The 20,833-nt window shown below is 35.7% G+C and overlaps 1 protein-coding gene across 1 annotated transcript in view; it reads right to left on the bottom strand.

Annotated features, from left to right (window-relative positions):
- The window catches only part of GTF2F2 (general transcription factor IIF subunit 2), a 135,563-nt gene that overhangs the window by 15,279 nt on the left and 99,451 nt on the right, over window positions 1–20,833 (bottom strand). Inside the window, exon 6 of the mRNA XM_081124600.1 lies at window positions 7,771–7,870. Within this exon, the coding sequence (XP_080980726.1) occupies window positions 7,771–7,870 (100 nt within the window). The remainder of the gene's footprint in view (window positions 1–7,770; window positions 7,871–20,833) is intronic.

Raw genomic sequence — 20,833 nt, 5'->3', positions numbered from 1 at the left:
TACTAGAAATTTAACCTTATGTTTATTTGAAAACAAAAGTGAAGTAGAACATCTCTTTAATGCTTTCAGGGCCTACACTATGCAATAACCTAGAAAAGATTGTTTTACAACAAACTTTTTGTACTACAGCATTAGCTAAATCTTTTTTGATAATTTCCAAGACAGGCTCATAATCCAAATTCTGCTCTGTGGTATCAGGTAGTTCCAATGTATATGTAATTATAAAAGGGACTTAAATGACTTCCATAATCATTAAATTACTAAGTTTATACTCGGGACAAAACTAATGTTCCTGAGGTAACTTTTCTTTTAAAATCTAAACATAGTAGAAATGATAATATTTTAAAAAAATTTTTTTATTTACTGATTTGAGAGAGGAAGTGTGTGTGTGTGTGTGGGGGGGGGGGGGGACTTGGTGTATAGGGATGGCATTCTAATCAACTGAGCTACCTAGCCGGGGCAGAAATAATAATCTTAATATTGTACTTACAACTTTGTACTACAAATAAAATTGATTCTATAAATAAACTACAAATGATATGAACTATTTAGAAGGCTACAGTTTGAGAATGTTATTTCTTCTCTTTAGCTCTTTTCCCTTTGGGCATTCTGTTTTGTACTGGTGCACTGGGACACTGGCATTGTAAGAAAATAGTACTCAAAGCAGTCAGATATCTAACTTGTTAGCAGCCACCACAAAATATTAGGACAGTTATTAGACTAGAAAAAACTTTTATGTGACTTTCATCACCAAGATTTTATCTGCCCTTAATGACGACAGATCACTGTATAACCAGCTGTATAGAAATGTCAATTAAGAAAGAAATTTAAATGTCTCCAGTTACAAATTTTTATAATCCAAAAACCCATCATACACAATTTTACTTTCACAAGAGAAAACAAATTATTCAAGACTAAAATGCAACTAAATGTTTAAAATCCATTGTGGATGTGGTATACAGATGTTCAATAGTCATTACTGAAACCTCAATCACTAAAATTATAAATGCCACTCACTGCCAATTCACTGCCAATTACAATATTATAATACAAATGTCTGTAAATTCTAGATTGTTGTTTGCAGAAATACTTTGATTGCTTTGTCAAGACAGTCTTTGTGCAGGCTTTTAACTTTTGAAGCAAACATGACAGCCTTAATTATCATGATTTGCATTTTAAATCCTTATGAAAGATCCCTACCCCCAATGCTTCTATTTCTACCTAGTGTGTGAAAATTAATTCTTTTTAAGAGTCGGTCAATCCTTGGTGCACAAATTCAAATGGACAAAAGCATGTAGTTTACTTATACTATAGTACAAAAGGCAAATACTGCTGAAAGGCCTTTATGATATAGTCCTCCAGGCATCTATTTTAATCAGCAAAACTCCATATTAATACATATAACTAAAAGTAAATAAATAATAAATCTCCCAAGCCCTCCAATAACCTTAATTCTGAAGACTAAGTTGGTTGCCACATTAAAGGAACTAGAGTATACATAAAAATGAATTTTCTCTCTAGTTTCCGGGTACTTGCCTCAAGATTTTATGTAATAATTCTATTCCTTCCAACAATAATTTTCTAGTTAATATTTTCTAGGAGAGATAAATCTTTGTTTCAAGCTAAGGCAGGGGTGGCATGAAGGGCAAGATAAAGACAAGAAAATATTCCTTTTTCTTTTCTTTTTTAAAATATATCTTTATTGATTTCAGAGAGAGGAAAGGAGAGGGAGAGAGAGAGAGAAACATCAATGATGAGAGAGTCATTGATCGGCTGCAGCCCGCAACCCGGGCATGTGCCCTGACCGGGAATCGAACCCTGATCGCCTGGATCCTAGGTCGACGCTCAACCGCTGAGCCACGCCCGGCCGGGCAAGACAAGAAAATATTCTTTTTAAAAGCCTCAGGTTTGGAGGAAAGAAACTTCCTGGTATCCCCCTAGGTATCATTTTTGCCCCCACCCCCAACAGGAGATGGCATACAGAACTATAAAAAGTCCCTGTCTCACCCTGGCCGGTGTGGCAAGCTTCCTAACAACAAGAGCTAATATAATTAAGGTCACACACACACACACACACACACACACACACACACACACACACACACACACACACGCCAAGGGTCTCTATGTCAGTTATTTTCGACAAGTCTTCAGCTCCAGGCCTTGGGGGATGGTGGCAGTGGGGAACTGCAGGCTACACTTCCAAGACTCCCTTGCCAGCTGGTTTCCAGCTGGGGTTCTGCCAATGGGAGAAGGAAGGCAGGAAGCAGAGAGATTTTTTTTTCTTTCTTTGTGCTTGCGGGAGCACCTCCAGTAGCAATAGCTTCCTGATCTCTAGTAACCAACCCTTTTTCAACTCCACCCTTTCGATTCTGTACTGATTGGCATACCATTTATAACCGATCCCCTACATTAAATCCTTTTCTCCTTGAAATATTTAGTTGTTTTTGTTTCTATGATAGACGCTAACTGAATCATCACTGAAGACAGAAATGACAAGCCAAATTTAAAATGGTATTGATATTTTCCTTTTGGAAGGGCCAAGTTCTTGTCAGACTGGATTACATCATAAAGTGACTGACAAAGAGATCATTTTAGAAGTAAAAGAATGTCAGTTTTTCTACTTTCTTGTTTACATATATGTGCTTTATAAGTATTGTCTTTAATCTATAGTTTCTTTGCAGAAATCTTTTAAAACCATTTGTTCGTTTTTTAGGTTGAGTTTAGCTAATAAAAGATATTACAATCTGTAAATTCCTGAATTTAGCGTCAAAATAAAAAGTTGAAAGCAAATGTAAATGTGAGCTGCTGAAAGCACCACTATGTGGTACAATTTCTACCCTTCTGCTGAAAACTGACTAGCACAGGGACTGCATATGGATGCCAGGGTCACTTCACATAGTAAATATTTCTAAAACTCAACTTCTTTCCTTTATTAGGTGAAAAACAAGATAAATACAAGTTTAAATATTTCCCACTCCAGCACTCAATGGGTCCTCTTGTAAATCCTACTTAGACAATGTATTATTTCCCAAAGTTTGTTTTCATTACTTCAAATAATGGGGGGGGAGGGATTTAATATTAAAATGTTTGCCAAGTGCAGGATTAAACAAATACGTAAAGGTTCCAAACATTAATATATTAAATGCAATGTCAATTTTGAAAAGGGGCAGGGGAATGTATAACCAGAATCTACAAATTCCTTTAACAAAAAATCCTTTTCACACAACTTTTTCCCTTTAAAGAGATTCAAATAAAATTAATGTTTCTTTTTGACCCAATAAATGTTTTCCAAATGGCAAGTATGTAGGTATTATATCCCACAGAGTTCATGAACTAAAGAGATGAATTTAAATGTAATGCTTAGAACAGCTCCATGTACAAATGGGTACATATATACCCATATGTGTCACAGGTGGGCGGAAAGTTTCTGGGGGTGAATGCAAGGTGGTTTCTTTCTGATCGAATGTAGAGATATAGCTTTACAAATACATATAACATTTTCCACCCCCCCTTTTATTTTTGGCACTCATTTTCCCTCTTATTTTTATCCTGAAAATGTATTCAAAGAACATCAACTGTTAAAATAAAACACTGGGATTCATGTTTACATAGAGTTTAAATTTTTTAATTGAATGTCTTAATTATACAACTTCTAAATCATTCTTGTTGAACTATGTTGATGTTTCACAATCTTTTAGAAAAATAAATATCCCTTTGTGTTAAGAATAACAAAAAGTTTTATACTCTTCCTACAGCTGGTATTATACTGTAATACTAAATATGCTTTTAAAAGCTATGCAGGTACCTCCATCCACTCTAATACACTCCCATGGAAAAAATTACTAAACATTCAAATAATGCAATGTGGCAGGGTACAGTCTTTGTTTTTGTGTAAAGAAAATTTTAATAAAAATTACTATATGACCCATTACTATAATTACATTAGCATAATGACTCATCTACACTATGACAACCTTAACAAAGGTTGATGTCATGAACTGAAAAGTCACTTAATGTTTAAAAGTCTTTAAAGTGGATGTTTCAGCTTTATATCCTAACAAGGAGTTCAGAATACAATGCATTCATATTTTATTAAAGAAAAAAAAAGGAGAAAAGGAAAGTAAAAACATTCTCAAAATATGACATCTGGAACCTATCTTCTATGCCTGCCAGGTAAAGTTATAGTGCCAGTGTCACTAAGAATATAAACTAGGGAAAAGGTCAGAGACTTCATACTAGCAAGGTGCCAGCTTTGACTGACCTAAGAGATTTTTCTTTTGCTTCAGAAATTATGGTCTATAGCAGTATAACAAAAGTGATTCTTGCAGTGGAATTTAAAAGAAGAAGATTATAGCAGAGACATACCCTACTGGGGTCTGAAGAGGCACTTAAAAAACATCTGTTGTTGAGAGAACACAAATCTTAGATAATTGTGGCAGGATACTGTCATGGCTAGGTACTAAAATGCTTCCACAGCTTTCTTCCCTTCCCCAGTGTAATAGGCAGTTAGACAGACATGAGCAGAGCAAGGACGATGGACCAGGTACAGAAAGTCACCAGAGTGGAAAGAAAGCCTTGGCTGCCTAGCAACAGGCAGAAGTGAGAAAACACGGACCTCGCCCCCAGGCTGATCTTTCCTTCCCTAGCATATCCCTGGTCATGTGGTTTGGACCTTTCATATCGCTGGTCATGCAAATTAGACTTCCTGACGTTTCCTCCTTAAAGATAACATCTAGGCCTCAGTTGTATTTCAGCTCTAGGCCCAGAACAGCAGCAAAACCAGACAAGTGACCCTGTGGCAGCCTCAGGAACAACTGCACTGACTAATGACCCCCTGCCCTGGCAATGACCAATCACTGGAGACCAAGACCCTGAAAGAGCATACCTGGAAAGCTGATGAATATTCTATTGAGACTCTCCCCAGAGACCTCCAGAGAGAGAGAGAGAGAGAGAGAGAGAGAGAGAGAGAGAGAGAGAGAGAGAGAGAGAGAGAGAGAGAGAAAGAGAAAGAGAGAGGAATACTTTCATGCAAAGAACCCAGCGTACCCTCTGGAGAGCAAGCCTGTGACATTCTCTTCTCCTTCTCTTTCCCTCTAAGGGACCCGACATGGCTGGCAACCAAGAGAGCAATGGGTAGGGGCAGCTCCTCCTGGGCTAACCCCCTGAACCTGTCTCCAAGGCCCCTTTTCTGACCCAGCCTAGGCTCTCCTTGTTGCTTCTTCTAAGCCCTTCCTTGTTTCACTGTCCTGAGTGTATTCTGCTGTGGTCAGTAAATTCTTGCTTGCTTTGCTACACTTTGTCTCTTGATTGAAATCTTTCCTTCAAGAAAACAAGAACCAAGGTCTTGTCATCTCACCAGTAACACCATCCAACAGAAAAGCTTTACTGCCCACTGTAACAATTCAAACAGTGTATATTCACTGTGTCAATTCAAAACATTTTATAAAGAAGAAAATTAGGATAAAAACGGTCTAGTCCTATCATGCAAAAATAATGACTGTTAAAGTATTTAACTAATCTTCATTTTTGAACATTTGTTTCCAACCTTTTCCTATCTTAAATAGAAATAAATACTTTTGCATATCCATCTTTGGGTACTTGTCTTTCTTACTAAACTTCTTTTGTGAAAGGTTCTCTCTCTTTATAGCTTATGGAAAGTAAGGTCTTTATTGTCCTCACTGTGATAAAAACATACAGGAGTGGAAACTGTATATAGAAGGTTGGCCCATAAATGGAAAAAAAAGCACAGTCAGGGGCCACAGGAGAAGCACACTAACAAAGAAAGGTAAAGACAATTAAGACCTATAATATTTTACACTTCTCTATGTTCACTTGGCTTCAGAAAATTGCATGTATTCACACTGAAGAGTAGAAAAGATGAGAGGACAAAAAAGTAGATTTTTATCTACTTGTCTCAATCAAGAGATAACAGAAAAATACATCTCTTGGATAATCTGACAGTTCTGTCTCCACTTATCTTTGCCTCTCCTTTTCTTTAGTTTACATTTCTCCTAAAGCATAACCAGAGGCTATAAAATTAAAGTTTGGTTGGACACAATTGAACTTTGATTTGCTTTATTTAATCTACACAGTGTAGCAATTTTTAAAATTTGAATGTGTTTAGAAGGGGCATGTGCACTCCAGTTCATCACAGTCCCTAGGATTTTACCTTCTTAAATTTCAGCATTCTGCTCATTGAGGATGCTTACCTGGCCCTGCAGGCATTTGCCACCTCTCATATAAAATAACTGTAAGAAATTCAACTATCGCCCGGCCAGCATAGCTCAGTGGTTGAGTATTGACCTATGATCCAGGAGATCGTGATTCGACTCCCAGTCAGGGCACATGCCTGGGCTTCAGGCTCCACCCCCAGTAGGGGGCATAGAGGAGGCAGCCGATCAATGACTCTCTCATCATTGATGTTTCTATCTCTCTCCCCCTCTCCCTTCCTCTCTCTGAAATCAATAAAGATATATTTTAAAAAGAAAAAAAGAAAGAAATTCAACTATCATAAAGTAGTGGTTCAAAAACTAAATAAATAATAAAGAAAAATAAAAACAAAAGAAAAAAATAAAGTAGTGGTTTGGGCCACTCTTAAGAAGTTTATTATTTCCTAAACTTAGTTTTAAGAAGATCTTAAGCAACAAAGTAGGACACAAGATATCAACTGTTCATTGCTATTTGATTTAACTTAGGCTTCATTTTATTTTCAGAGAATCATAACATTTTTCCTTACATTACAGGTACTTCAAGACCCAAAACCCTTAGCTCTGTTAGCATTGCTAATAACCTGCAGCAACACAGCATGCTGGTTAATTGAGAGTAAGGCTCCTATAACAGGCTAGGGTTCAACAGCTGGACTGATTAATTACCAGCTGTGTGTCCTCAAGTAAGCTAACCTCTGTGTGTCTCAGTAACTTCATCTATAAAATGATAATACCAGTAGTTACTTCACAGGGTAATGTGTCACTATTTATGAGACACTCAGAACAGTGCCTGGCACAAAGTATACATATGTATACAATATATGTGTGTACTGTACATTATAAAAAAAAATACATATCGTATATATGATATGCTTCAATAAAAAAGGTTTAAAAAACATTAGGCAGTCCTCACTGTACATGGTAGTGTGAGACTGTAAAAATGCCTGTGAGCCCGGCTGGGCGTGGCTCAGTGGTTGAGCATCGACCTAGGATCCAGGAGATCAGGGTTCAATGCCAGGTCAGGGCACATGCCCAGGTTGCAGGCTTGATCTCCAGTGGGGTACGTGCAGGAGGCAGGCAGGCAATGACTCTCTCATCATTGATGTTTCTATCTCTCCCTCTCCCTTCCTCTCTCTGAAATCAATAAAGGTATATTTAAAAAAAAAAAAAAAAATGCCTGTAAAAGCTGAAACTATGCAAAGCAATCTTAATAATCAATGAGAAAAATTACCATTGCTTTGTGACCTTTAAATTTTTGGTCAAAATGTTAAAAACTCTGTTATAAAGGTACATAAAAATGAAAAAAAGTAAAACTATTATTTATTAAGGACACCATTATTTAAAACATTGGAAACACTGAAAAATAAAGTGTTTTATTTCTTTGAAAAACTTATCAAGAGGAGTTTAAACAGTATAACTGAGGATACAGAGTGAACATCATTTCTAAGCTTAACAAACTGTCATATGCCTTACTAAGTCTGGATAACTCAAGCACCTGATAGCAAGGTCTATGATATAGAAAAGAATAAAGATATAACATAATGAAGAAAGACAGACTTACATTGTATTGATGATTGGCAACAGGTTTGTAATTGGTTGTCACAACTTTGTCCAGTTGTTGTGATAGCCGTACAGGTTTAGAAGATTCTTCTATCTGCAATCTGAAAAACGGAAGGCACTATTAACAAATTCACTTGTTTATTAGAGTGAAACCTGAAGAGTTATTCCTAGAATTCTTCTTACTCAAGAACTAACACTTTATAAAAAGTAACCTCAGAAGATCTACCAACCTTAATGTAGTACTTCAAAACACACTGAATATATGACTATAATGTAGAAACCAAACCGTAAGCTAAATATACAATCTCATATGGTTTTATAACTTTCTTCTAATCCTATACTGTATAGTCAAACCTTTACTAAAACAAAGAAGCTAATCACCTTTAAATTTCTGGGGGAAAATATCATGTAAAAATGAATTACCTTAAATGATATGGCCTAAAACTAATCAAGTTATTATTTCAAAACTTCTATTCACTCGGTAAGAGATAAAGAGATAATAAATACATTGCACCACTCAGGGTCTAGTGGCTGCTTTATTAGACAGTGCAGATATAGAACATTTCCGTCATCAAAGTAATTTCTATAGGACAGCACTGGTCTATTGTAGGAGTCCATCTAAATTAAAATATAACTCAAAATATCACTTTGAAAACAAGCCAAAAATAAACATATGACACTGTACAGCATATTACAAAACTTAACACTTAACCACTATATATATTCAAGTAGCAATCTTAGGTGATTTTGTTTTGGAATTTCATGACTCCCAACTTTACCATTTACTTCTTATTTTTAAAATTACATTAATTCATTTGGTGTATCAGCACAGTCAATCTAAAAAATGTTTTAAGGGGGAAAAGTACAGTTTTCCAAGGTGACTATGTTTAAAAAACAACAACAAAATGTATCATTGTACCTTTAGATTTCTCATCAGTAAGATATCAGAATACAAGAATATATATAAAGTAGTATAAGAAAAAAATTGTCAAACATATTTAGCTAAATTATAATTGAAGAGTAAGAATGAAATAAAAAGTATTTGTGGACAAAAAAGAAGTCTATCACTAATAGATCCTCACTGAGAGAATTACTCAAGGATTTCTTTTAGTAAGGAAAATGAACCCAAAAGAAACGAGTGGGATGCAATGGTCAGAGCAAAGAAATGGTGAATCATGTCAAAAATTGACTACTCAATAAATACCAAAAAAGTAGGTGTTTTTTTATTTGTTTGTTTGTTTTTATTAATCCTCACTTGAGGATATTTTTCCATGGATTTTAGAGAGTGGAAGGGAGGGAGGGGGAGAGAGAAAAACACTGATGTGAGAGACACATCAATTGGTTGCCTCCTGCACAAGCCTTAACCAGGCCAGGATAGAACCTGCAACCCAGGTACGTGCCCTTGACTCAAAATCGAACCCATGACCCTTCCGTGCTCGGCTGATGCTCTAACCACTCAGCAACGCCACCCAAGGCAGAAGGTGATTTTTTAAAAAAAAGAAAATGATACTAACATGAAAGTTGGGAAGGAAGAGATTAGAATAAATGCATTTTAAGATTTCTATATGTTTTCTAAATTTTCACCAATAAGCATCTCTTACATTTATACTCAGAAAAGGAACTTTACTTTCTTAAAGAAAAAAAATTAGTTCTTGAAAGGTTAGCTTAAAACTATAAAAATGTTGGTCCCTTAAAAGCAATGCATGTTCAGTGTGGCTCAGCAGTTGAGTTGACCTAGGAACCAGGAGGTCAGAGCACATGCCTGGGTTTCAGGCTCAAACCCCAGTAGGGGGCATGCAGGAGGCAGCTGATCCATGTTTCTTTCTCACTGATGTTTCTATCTCTCTGTCCCTCTCCCTCCTTCTCTCTCCAAAAAATCAATAAAGACATATTCTTTAAACAAATAAAAATAAAAGCAATGAATGTCCCAAGATCCAAGATGGCAGAAGAGGAGAGGAAATTTGGACACTGACATGTACAGAGGAAAGACAATGTGAAGACACAGAGAGAATGACTATCCACAAGACAAGGAGACAGGCCTAGAACAGATTCTTTCCTCATGGCCCTCAAAAGGAATCAATCCTGCAGACACCCTAATCTTGGATCCAGAACTGTGAGAAAATAAATTTCTGTTGCTTAAGCCAAATAAATAAATAAATAAATAAATAAATAAATTAATAAATAAATAAATAAATAAATAAAATACATGTTTAACATCATATATTATTTTAGTTGAGTGGGACTTTAAATTCTTTTTTTTTTTTTTTTTAAATATATCTTTATTGATTTCAGAGAGAGGAAAGGAGAGGGAGAGAGAGATAGAAACATCAATGATGAGAGAGTCATTGATCAGCTGCAGCCCGCAACCTGGGCATGTGCCCTGACCGGGAATCAAACCCCGATCGCCTGGATCCTAGGTCGATGCTCAACAGCTGAGCCACAGCCGGCCGGGCAAGGGACTTTAAATTCTTTAGTTCAATAGAATAAGAACTGAAAATAATTTTCATTTAAAATTCCTTCAAAAGCACAACTTGCAGCTTTTATAAAATTCTTATTACTTAATTCCTTGGATGAAGGTTATTATTGATTTGCTTCTGCCTAGTCTTAGGTATATCAAATTACTCAGGAGATATTAGATATCTACCAATTGCTTTTTAAATTTGAAATTTACTATAGGTTTTGTTTTTACTTCAAACCCAAATTCATATAATCATTTCTGCATTGAAATATAAATATTTTAACTCTTCTATTTATAAATCCATACCTATCCTTTAAATACATAAAATGATTATTTTATAAAGTAGAAGTCTGCAAATGTCGATAAAAACTTACTGTATATATAACCATAGGTCAAATGTAACTTTGCTTTTCATGTGACAAATACACTTTCTATGATCCAAGAGGAAAGCCAGAGGTCTAGAAGGGAGATGTCCACTCTAAGATAGACTTGGACTTACAATCCTTCAATGGCCTCTTAATTGTTCTCAGATGAAACAAGCTTCTTCACATGACTTGATGTCCCTCTGGGATCTAGTCCCTGCTTATCTCCCACATCTGCATCAGGCTGCAGCTGTGGCATTACCAGATTTTAGAAGAAGCCTCCTGCTGGCAATGATCCAACAGGTGTTTCCTGGGTGCCTATCTCTGCCAGGTACTGGGTTAGAGGTTGGGAATGCTGAAGTGAAGAAAAGATTTGTTCTAGTGGAAGACGAACATTAAACAAATGCTTATCTATAACCAATTAATTGCAGTACTGAAGAGAGAGGGCAGTGGGATGATGACAGCTGATTGCATGCTGCCATGAGATAAAAATTGATGCTAAGGTGTGTGTGCACTTGAAGGCAAGCTGCACCAGGACTACTCATGCTTATAAGATGTCAGGCAAGAAGACTGGGTGAAAATAACTCCTCTAAGCTGATAGGATGTCTCAAAGTGACTAAGAGAAACCTCTAGAGAGAAAAAAGTGGAAACATAAAGGAATGTTTAAGAAGTGTTAGAACTAACATCTATAACTCCTTAAGAAAAAACATTTGAAAAACATATATAGCTAAGTGGCAGCCTTTTCCTGAACACCACTTTGTGTTCTAACCTTAGCCCTATCCCCTAATGCAATCAGTTCTCAGGGGTGTGGCCTCTCTAAATGGTAGTCTATCTGTTATGCTGCCACTAAATCATCTTCCCTGTTTCAATCATCTCACTCCACAATTTAATATTATGAGATATTTAAAGAGGGAAGCATATACTAACTAGCTCCTTCCTTCCACATTAAATGATTGTTCCCATTACTTCACAATTTGAAAATTCCTCAGGGTTTCTGTATGTTTAGGTGTGTCTTTATAAATGGCAGCTTATTCTTGTCATACTCTTACACTTGAATTTACCTGCAGCCACTGCATCCTGACTTCAGGTTCATGTGGCATACTTTCAATTCTAATGCAACCGTTTTAAAAGCCAATGCCATCATCCAGAGTGTCATGCCATTTTTATCCTCAAAGTATTTATTAATCTTTAAAGTATATAAAGAAATACACTGAATTAACTTTTGAAAAATAAAGAGCTCATATAAAAATTTAACCTTTTTACTATACATTATACATTTGTTTTAATTAAAAGAGGATATCTTATGATTCAAAACTCAAAAGGTTAATCTATGGACTGAAAATATGACATATTTTTAAAGAATTAAACCTTAAAATACTTTAACTAACCTTGAATAGTTTAAAATAATTTAGCAGGTTTCTTTACTTAACACTAAATAATTCATTTAACATTATTTCATGAAGTGTCAGAACAAGTTGCAACTCTATTTCACCACTGAACAATGCACTAAAGAAAACATCACTGACCTCAACAAGCCTTCAAAGTGAAAATAAGGTTTAGCTGGGCTTGTACAAAATAATATAATTTGGAAATATTTGGTTGAACAGCAAACTACATAGTGGGTTGTACAGGCTGGACTGGGAGCACGTGAAAAGTTTCACTGTTCTGGCCATTTAAAAAATGGGTCTTAACTTTTTCAGAAAAATTTGAAGTGTGGTGTTATTTTCAAGAAACAGTAATAGAGACCCTGGCCCAGTATCTCAGTTGGTTAGAGCATTGTCCCAATATGCCAAGCTTGTGGGTCAATCCCCAGTGAGGGCACATACAGAATACAGCAATGAATGCGTAAGTAAGTGGAACAACAAATCGATGTTTCTCTCTCTCTTTCCCTCTTATCAACAAATAAAAAAAAAAGGAAAAAAAAAAAGCAGTAATAGAAAAATAATATTCTGTGATTATTTAGGTGCAGCCAGGCCTGTTTTACCTTTGTTTTATAAACCACTTAAAAAAAAAAAAAATCATTTGTGCCCGGCCGGGTGTGGCTCAGAGGTTGAGCATCGACCTAGGATCCAGGAGATCGCGGTTCAATTCCTGGTTGGGGCACATGCCCGGGTTGCAGGCTCGATCCCCAGTCAGGGGCGTGTAGGAGGCAGCCGATCAATGACTCTCATCATTGATGTTTCTGTCTCTCTCTCTCCCTCTCCCTTCCTCTCTCTGAAATCAATAAAGACATATTTAAAAAAAAAAAAATCACTTGTAATTACCACTACCACTTCAGGACAATTTATAGTATTATAATATACTTCCACATTCTTAGAAGGTTAGGACTCATTGAATTAATAGTCTTTCTAGAATTATTATTTAAAGAGTCAGTTTATCTCTTCTTCTCAACAAAGAAAAAGCTCAAGGGCTACATAACTAAGAGCTTTCTGAAACACTACTAAAATGACAACTATTACAAATAACAACAGAGGTTTAAAGAGCACTTACTATGTGCTAGAAACTGTGTCAAAAGCTTTACCCACCATCTCAATTTTACCCTTTCCTCATATTAAGCAAAAACAGAACTGGAATTCAAATCTTTGTTTAACCTCAAGTTCAAGCAGTTAATCTAGACAGTCCCTAAAAGTATACAGCCCCTTCTATACAGTTTTAAAAGACCAAAGAACACAATAAAATCTCTACTTAAAATCTCATTGAGTTTAGTTCAAAATAAGTAATTGTCCTCAACACTCGTCAGCCTGCCACAATTAGCCCAATTCTACACACACACACACACACACACACACACACACACACACACACATACACATGAGCACATTCTCTTTTACAATACTGAAAAAAAGATTCCTATTCCGTCAGTGTCACTAGTCATCAGGCTTTAATCACGGTCCATAATACCTTTATCAAAATTACTTAAAGGTCTTCATTATACTTTAAAATTTATATACTATACTGGGAATTCAAATTATTTAGTATATTTTGGAAATATAAAATTCCTGTAAAAAAATAAAAAGTAAAATTCATGTTAAAAAAAAAAAGGAAGAGTATCATAGTATCCCCCAAATATTTTAAAGGATGAACACTGGTAAGATCTAACAAAATGGAAAAAAAGCCAAATTCTATTGCTCTAAGCTATTGGCAGACTGAGAAAGAGAAGTCTACGAACTTTAGCCAACAGATTTTTCATTTATCTCATTGGCACAGACAGTACCTCTCATGTAAAAGTAATTCAACAGATATTTGTTAAGCAAAACGACTGATACCTTTTTTTACTGGACAATTAGATTACAAGGGAAAAGGCCGATTCCCGATTTTATACAAGTAGACTATTTTCATGCCTAAGCAGAAAACCCTAAGTAATACTACCTTGCTAATCTGATTATCAACTATAGAATTAAACAACTATAAAAAACACCAAACAACAAATGTTTCCATGAGCAACTGCCAATGCAGGAGTTACTCTGAATGTAAATATCATTATTTTAACATTCATCTATCCTTTGTGCTATAGCTTTGATTGCAATATAAGCTATTCTTAAAATGACATGCTTCACAAAAGACTGTATTGTCTTAAGACTCTGATTTCATTTTTGAAAGGGAGAGAGTAAAGCAACTGAGGAGGTAAACAGTGCCTCCCAAGGGGGAGAAAGGAGCTGATATCTGAGGGTGAGAGAAAGAGAAAAGTTTCATGGCAAAGAGAAGCAGGAACACAGTAGAGCACTGGGGCTGTCTGTGAGAGAGAGCAAATACACACGGCCCAAGATCAGATAACCAAAAAGAAAATTTCAGAAGACCCAGCTTGAGAGCAGGTGGAAAGAAAGCTTAGAGAAAGGCCAAGTGAGGTAATAACCAGGCGCACACTGAGCTGATTTACTAATATGAAAAGGTTCTGATGGTGCCTAGTTTAAAACAGTGAATTCAGCCCAGGCGGCGGGGCTCAGTGATTGAGCATCAACCTATGATCCAGGAGATTACAGTTCAATTCCAGGTCAGGGCACATGCCTGGGTTTCGGGCCTGACACCCAGTAACTGTGGGCTTGCAGGAGGCAGCCAATCAATGACTCTCTCAGCATTGATGTTTCTATCTCTCTCCCTCTCTCTTCCTTTCTCTGAAATCAATAAAGACATATTTAAAAACAGACAAACAAAACAAACCCAATGAATTTATAGAAAGTTTCAAGATTTGGGGACTAGGACAAAGAGAGCTTCTCAGAGGAATTGTAACAGTATTTTAACCTATTAGAATGTGGATTTAAGTGGCAATAAAAAAATTTAGGGCTTGCAACTGATAAGTAATCAAATTATATCCTTATCTGGCAGAGCTACTGGAAGGATTACAGACAGTAAATATTAAGTTTCTTGGACAACAGTTTCTTACAAATATTTATTGTTTATAGGCTTCATGAAAACAGAGACCTTCCCTATATCCCCAGGGCATGTGATATAAAGTGTTGAATAAGGGGGTGGGGAAGGACCAGAAGAAAAGTTTTAGGCTGTATATAATAAGAGATGGTAATTTGGTTGTCAAATTTTATGATTTACAGTAATATATGTTAACATTTACATTTGACATTTAAAAAAAGAAAGTGTAAAATGTATTAAGGTTTAATTTTCACTTTGTAAGAAATACTCAATAAAGAAAAATACTCCATTATCTCCTTGCACTGTTCAATATGGTAGCCACTAGCAAAATGCAACTATTTAAATTAATAAAATTAATAAAATTAAAAACTCAGTTCCTCAGGCACACCAGCCACATTTTAAGTGCTCAAGAGCTACACGTGGCTAGCTGTTACCATATTGGACAATACAAATGAAGAACACTTGTATCACCACACAAAGTCCTATTGGACAGTGCAAGAGAATCGCAAACTCAAATGTCTACAGAGACCTGTCAAGTAAAGCAGAATGTAACAGTGAGAGGTAAGGGCTGTGTTCAACTGGAAATGGAGTACCAACTAATAGTTATTCAGTCCTATTTTTAGGTGAAATAATTTATTAAATACTGCCAACTAATTCAATTTAAAAAACAGGCAACTCCCCCCCCCCCCAAACCAAATCCCCTCAAAACTAAAAACATACACCAGCTATACCAGGTCACTAGGTGGCGTCCCTCTGATCTGTATATCTACATCTCAGGAGTTTTGTTCGTTTTTTGTTTTAAGCAAAGCAGCAGCAAAGAATAAAGAATTATTACTAAAAGTAGGAAAGTCACGACACAATTGTGCTATACCCACTGGCACCGAAACTACAGTTTTGTTGAAGGACCAACAATTCCCTCCACTTCCAATCTCATGCTCCCAATCCAGAGGAGAATCCATGCTCTGGCTGACAAACTCTCCTAGATCGCGCTCAGACTAAGAATTGAAAAATACCTTCTATATAACACAGAAATGTGATCGTTTTTTACTTTTTATAGAACTAGCAATTTCATGTGATTCAACCTGATAACTCCCTCTTAATGAAAGACTTAATACTGAGTTGAATTCTTCTATATGAAAGTAATATAATTTAGATAGGTAATTAAGTTCCCTGTAATGGTGACTTACCCATGATCATATACTTTGTCAGGGACAGAGAGGGAAAAATATTCAAGATTCCTTGTCCACTGCTCTTCACTGTAATTGCATCTTAAATATAATGAAGCAATTCAGACATCTTCTCAAGTTGGTAAATGTAAGTATCCCAATTTAAAATATTTATAGCTATTTAAGGAGACATTATGTCCAAAATATGTCCATTACAATAGCTGACAAGGTGTTCAGAAGGGGTTTACACCCAGCAAGGGAATGAATATTCACAATGGACTTGATTTTCTCCCAGATTTTTGTTAGAAAAATTTTGGTTAGTTTTTGTTAGCCCCCCACAAGTTTTTGGTATGTGTTGAGTAAGGTGAAGTAAATGACAGTGTAATGAAGACTTTTATGTGTTTTGTTTTTGTTTTTCTAATTACTGCCTAACTTCTGATTTTCATTGAAACAATGTAAGATTCAATCCTTTATCAAATTTTCTCTTCTTCGGGAAGAGTACATTGCCAGCATTCCAGAGAATTTACCTCCATCAGCTAAACAACAAAAACTCTACTCGACAGTCCAAATAAGTATCTGATTTCATAGCCAGAATACTTTTACTATCTTATGTAATTTCCTTTTCTTATATTCTTTCCTTATGTAATCTAATTATGATCTTGAACTCTTAGTGGGTATCTTTAACTGAAGCAGTAGCAGTACTTCTAAGTCACCAGCATTCTGGTTGCATGCAAGTACAATAGATGCCCAATTGGAGGAAGGAGACAAGGAAGGGCATACACAACAATTGGTTCTTGTGATCTGGGAAGCAGCAGGATATCTAAGGTTTGCATTGCCTGAAGTTTTGGGTCAAATAATTATAAATTTTGGTCACCTGTAACTTATTCATTGCATATTTTTTTTCTTTAGTCCAGTCAGACATGATTTCTTGTATCATTTCATAAAAGCAAACTGTTTTTCACCTTGCAAAGTTTGGATTCCAATATAAGTGTGTGAGTGACAGGGAAGGGGAAGTATGAGGGGGGCAGGAAAGAGATGGAAGAAACCCTTTGCTGATTATGCTTTTTGTGTTAATAAAATACTCTAGTCACTATTTTAGTACAGGCATAAATAAATACATAAGGAAAAAATGTTTAGTTGATCAGGGACCAATTACTACTTCTCAATACATGACCAAGTAGCTAGCTATTCTTTATATGCTAGAACTGACATTACCCTAAACTCCAATGGATGATGAATGACAAAAAATACTTAAGTTTCCTTCTTTAAGAACCTTTCATTTTATTTCCATCCTCCAAACTCCAACAAAAGTAAAAAGCCTAAATAATATGGTTCCCAGGGATGAAAACAAAAGCATATCTATCAAAAGAGTCAGGAGCCCTGGCCAATGTGGCTCAGTTGGTTGGGTGTCGTCCTGTGCACTGAAAAGTTGCTGGTTTGATCCTGGGTGGGGGGCGTGCAGGGGACAGCCAATCGATCACACTGATGTTTCTCACCCTCCTTCTTTCTCTCCCTTCACCCTCCTCTCTCTTCCTCTTCCTTCCCCTCTCTCTCAAAATCAATAAAAAAATCTCTAAAAAAAAAAAAAAAAGGACCAGTAATATTCATAACAAAAGAGGAACAAATAAATATCTTTTATATTCAGATTCATGCCGATAAATTTACATTTTAAAAAATCAGAGACAAAAGCAAACCTATGGCATACAGAATGACCTTGAATAATGCTTAGTCTATAAAGAATGTACCTACGGCAGGATCTGAAACCAGCCTCTGGTTTTAAGTTCCAGTTCTACCACTAGGTATGACCTTGGTCAAGTTAATCTATCTCTTTAACACCTTGGTGCCCTCAAGGGAAAAAATGAGGATTAGAACAACAGAAATAGGTGAGATAATCTTTATAAAACACTTAATGAATGGCCTGTCCCATAATATGCATTCAGTACATTTTAGCTATCACTGTAGTTATTGTTATCACTCAAGTAGCCACACTGAACAGAAATGGATGGGAATTATTTAAATAAACATAACTTTTATTAAATATCTGATTTAATAATTAAATTTTAAAACCAAGATTTATAGAATCTGTGTTTTAAGATTCTGCTGGGGGACATTTGGCTACAACAGATTAAAAGCACTTTCTTTGAGCCCTGGCCAGTGTGCCTCAATTGGCTGGGTGTTGTCCCATGCACTAAAAGGTTGCCAGTTCAATTCCTGGTCAGAGTCATGCCTGGATTGGGGGCTTGATCCCCAGTAGGGGGTGTGCAGGAGGCAGCCAATCAATGTTTCTCTCTCCCTTTCCCTTCCTCTCTAAAATCAATAAAAACATTTTGTTTTATTTTTATTTTTTAAAAAGCCCTTTGGATTTCTTCTGATGTTTTCAAGAATACAAAAATTTATTTCTAAATGCCATTCAGCTTCAGATAAGGCATATAATGCTCATGGAAGTGCTAATTAGAACTAATTAAATTAACTACAGCACCAAAAGACACAAAAACATTGTAGCTTACAGTTTTGGGTAAACTATATATATCTAATTTAAAAAATTTACTGAATTTGAGATGTAGGCAAAATATTTTTGGATTAATACTTAGGGCATTCAAATCAATATCTCAAATATGACTTTCAACCAGTAGCGACTAGAACATGCACCTGAATTTAACAAAAGTAGAAAAATGCACTTGAGCAGAACATGTCCTTAAGTTATACAGATAACTCATAACCATTTTTAAGCAGTCTCAAAAATGACCTTTCCCTATCTTCCTCATCATATTAATATATGATTAAAGGAGGTTATATAATTTTCTTAGGATACAGGGTCACCTTCACACAAATTGCATGGTGGGTGCAACTGAATCAAGTAATTTTTATTCCTCTCCTTTCCTTTAATGTGAACATCTATTTTACTTTGTCTAGTGTCCCTATTTTTCACCTCCTGATCTTTTTAGTTGATTTTCTCTAGATTTTCTATAAAGCTCTGGATTATTTCATATGCATTATTTTTCCTCAATGGCCAAATAAACTAATGCCTCCAGGGAACATTAAACAAAACCACTTAGGCCCATTTCCACCCAAATCCCTAAAGATTAGTTTAGATTTTTACATCCTCTAAATAGTTTGCCCAACACTTACCTATACCAACTCTCAAAAGCTTCTGTGTGTGTAGTGAGGTAGAAGGGTCAATGTTGACAGCATTTAGAGATCTTCTTGATACCACCATTTCACTTCATGTAACTCAGATTTCATCATCTATTTTTTCTCCCAGATTACTTTCATAAGTAGAAAATAAGTTTTACCTAAGTAATAATTCTAGGGTCTCCCACCCAGCTAAGTAACTGGCCTCCTCCTGCTTTCTAGCTGGTTCCCCATGTACAACAAAATCCCACAATGATGTGTGGCTCAGAGGAAAGACTGCATGAGAGAATTGCAAGCTAAGTAATAATCACTGTGGCAGTTCAGTGTGACATATGGGGACTGCCAAGCTCTTGAATATTCTCAAATCACATCATATATGTCTTGATCAAAAATATTTAAGAATTGGCTAATTTCTGTAAAAAGAGTTAAACAAAAATCTAGATAGTGTCATTAGATATAAGACTGTTCCTTTCAGTACCATTTTTCTATTTTTGTAATTTTTAGCTTTATAATTTTTATGGTAAACAGTAAGATAAATATTATAGCAAAGGCATGAGGCAGATAAAGAAATTAAAGTATATGAACATAATTTCATAAAATTCCCATTCAACTTGCTGATTTCACTAGCATTTAAAACTGCTAATAACACATTAGAAATAAAACCAGCCTGACTGGTGTGGCTCAGTTGGTTGAGCGTCGTCCCATACACCAGGTCACTGGTTTGATTCCCAGTCAGGGCACATGTCCAGGTTGCGGGCTCAATCCCCAGTGTGGGGTGTGCAGGAGGCAACAGACTGATGTTTCTGTCTCTCTTTTCCTCTCCCGCCCTCTCTCTAAAATCAATTTAAACACAACATATATAAAAAATAAGAGAAATAAAGATAGGGACCCTTTTTCCCCCTCCTATGTCTGTCCTAAGAAACCAAGAAGGAAACTCAAGTTAGGCCTTTTACTATGCCAAAGTGATGAACTCTAGTGCAAGGCTTGTAAGATAAATAGAATGCAAAAATCTTTTCTTTACATTAAGAACTAAAATGCATTCATAATTTAAAGCTGAAATTTGGTTTTGAGAGTTAAAGTCTCACACAGATTTTACATTTATGGATAAAATTCTTTCAAATTAAAAAAAAAGTTCTAGAAATAACCATTAATATAATAAAATTAACAGTTTTGTAACAGCAATACTAATGCTTATAGGTTCATCATATTGATAAAATGCAGAGGATAATTATTACACTAAGATTTTATTGTTTTACAATTTTGTCAGTTCATGTTGCCAGTCCCCTCAATAACATTCAACTGTAACTACTTTTTTGTAAGCTCCCCAAAGTGCTTATCCACTGACTTATTGATAAACAGGCTTCTGGTGTGATATCATTTGTTGCAGCATTGTGCAACAGTGACATGAAGTTACCAGGCCAACATGCAAATTTTCTCTTATACAGAGCCTATGGATAGATTTATTAATAACTGAATATATCGCTTTATCAATTTAATAATATAATTTTCTTGCTATTAGTAGAGGGAAGAAGGCATTATAGAACTGTTTCAGTTTGATTTAAGTATATAAAATATTACCTG

The sequence above is a fragment of the Miniopterus schreibersii genome, assembly GCF_964146895.1.
Source record: "Miniopterus schreibersii genome assembly, chromosome: 2".
In the NCBI taxonomy this organism is placed as follows: Eukaryota; Metazoa; Chordata; class Mammalia; order Chiroptera; family Miniopteridae; genus Miniopterus; species Miniopterus schreibersii.
The sequence above is the reverse complement of the archived record's forward strand: the minus strand, read 5'-3'. Positions and strand labels throughout refer to the sequence as shown.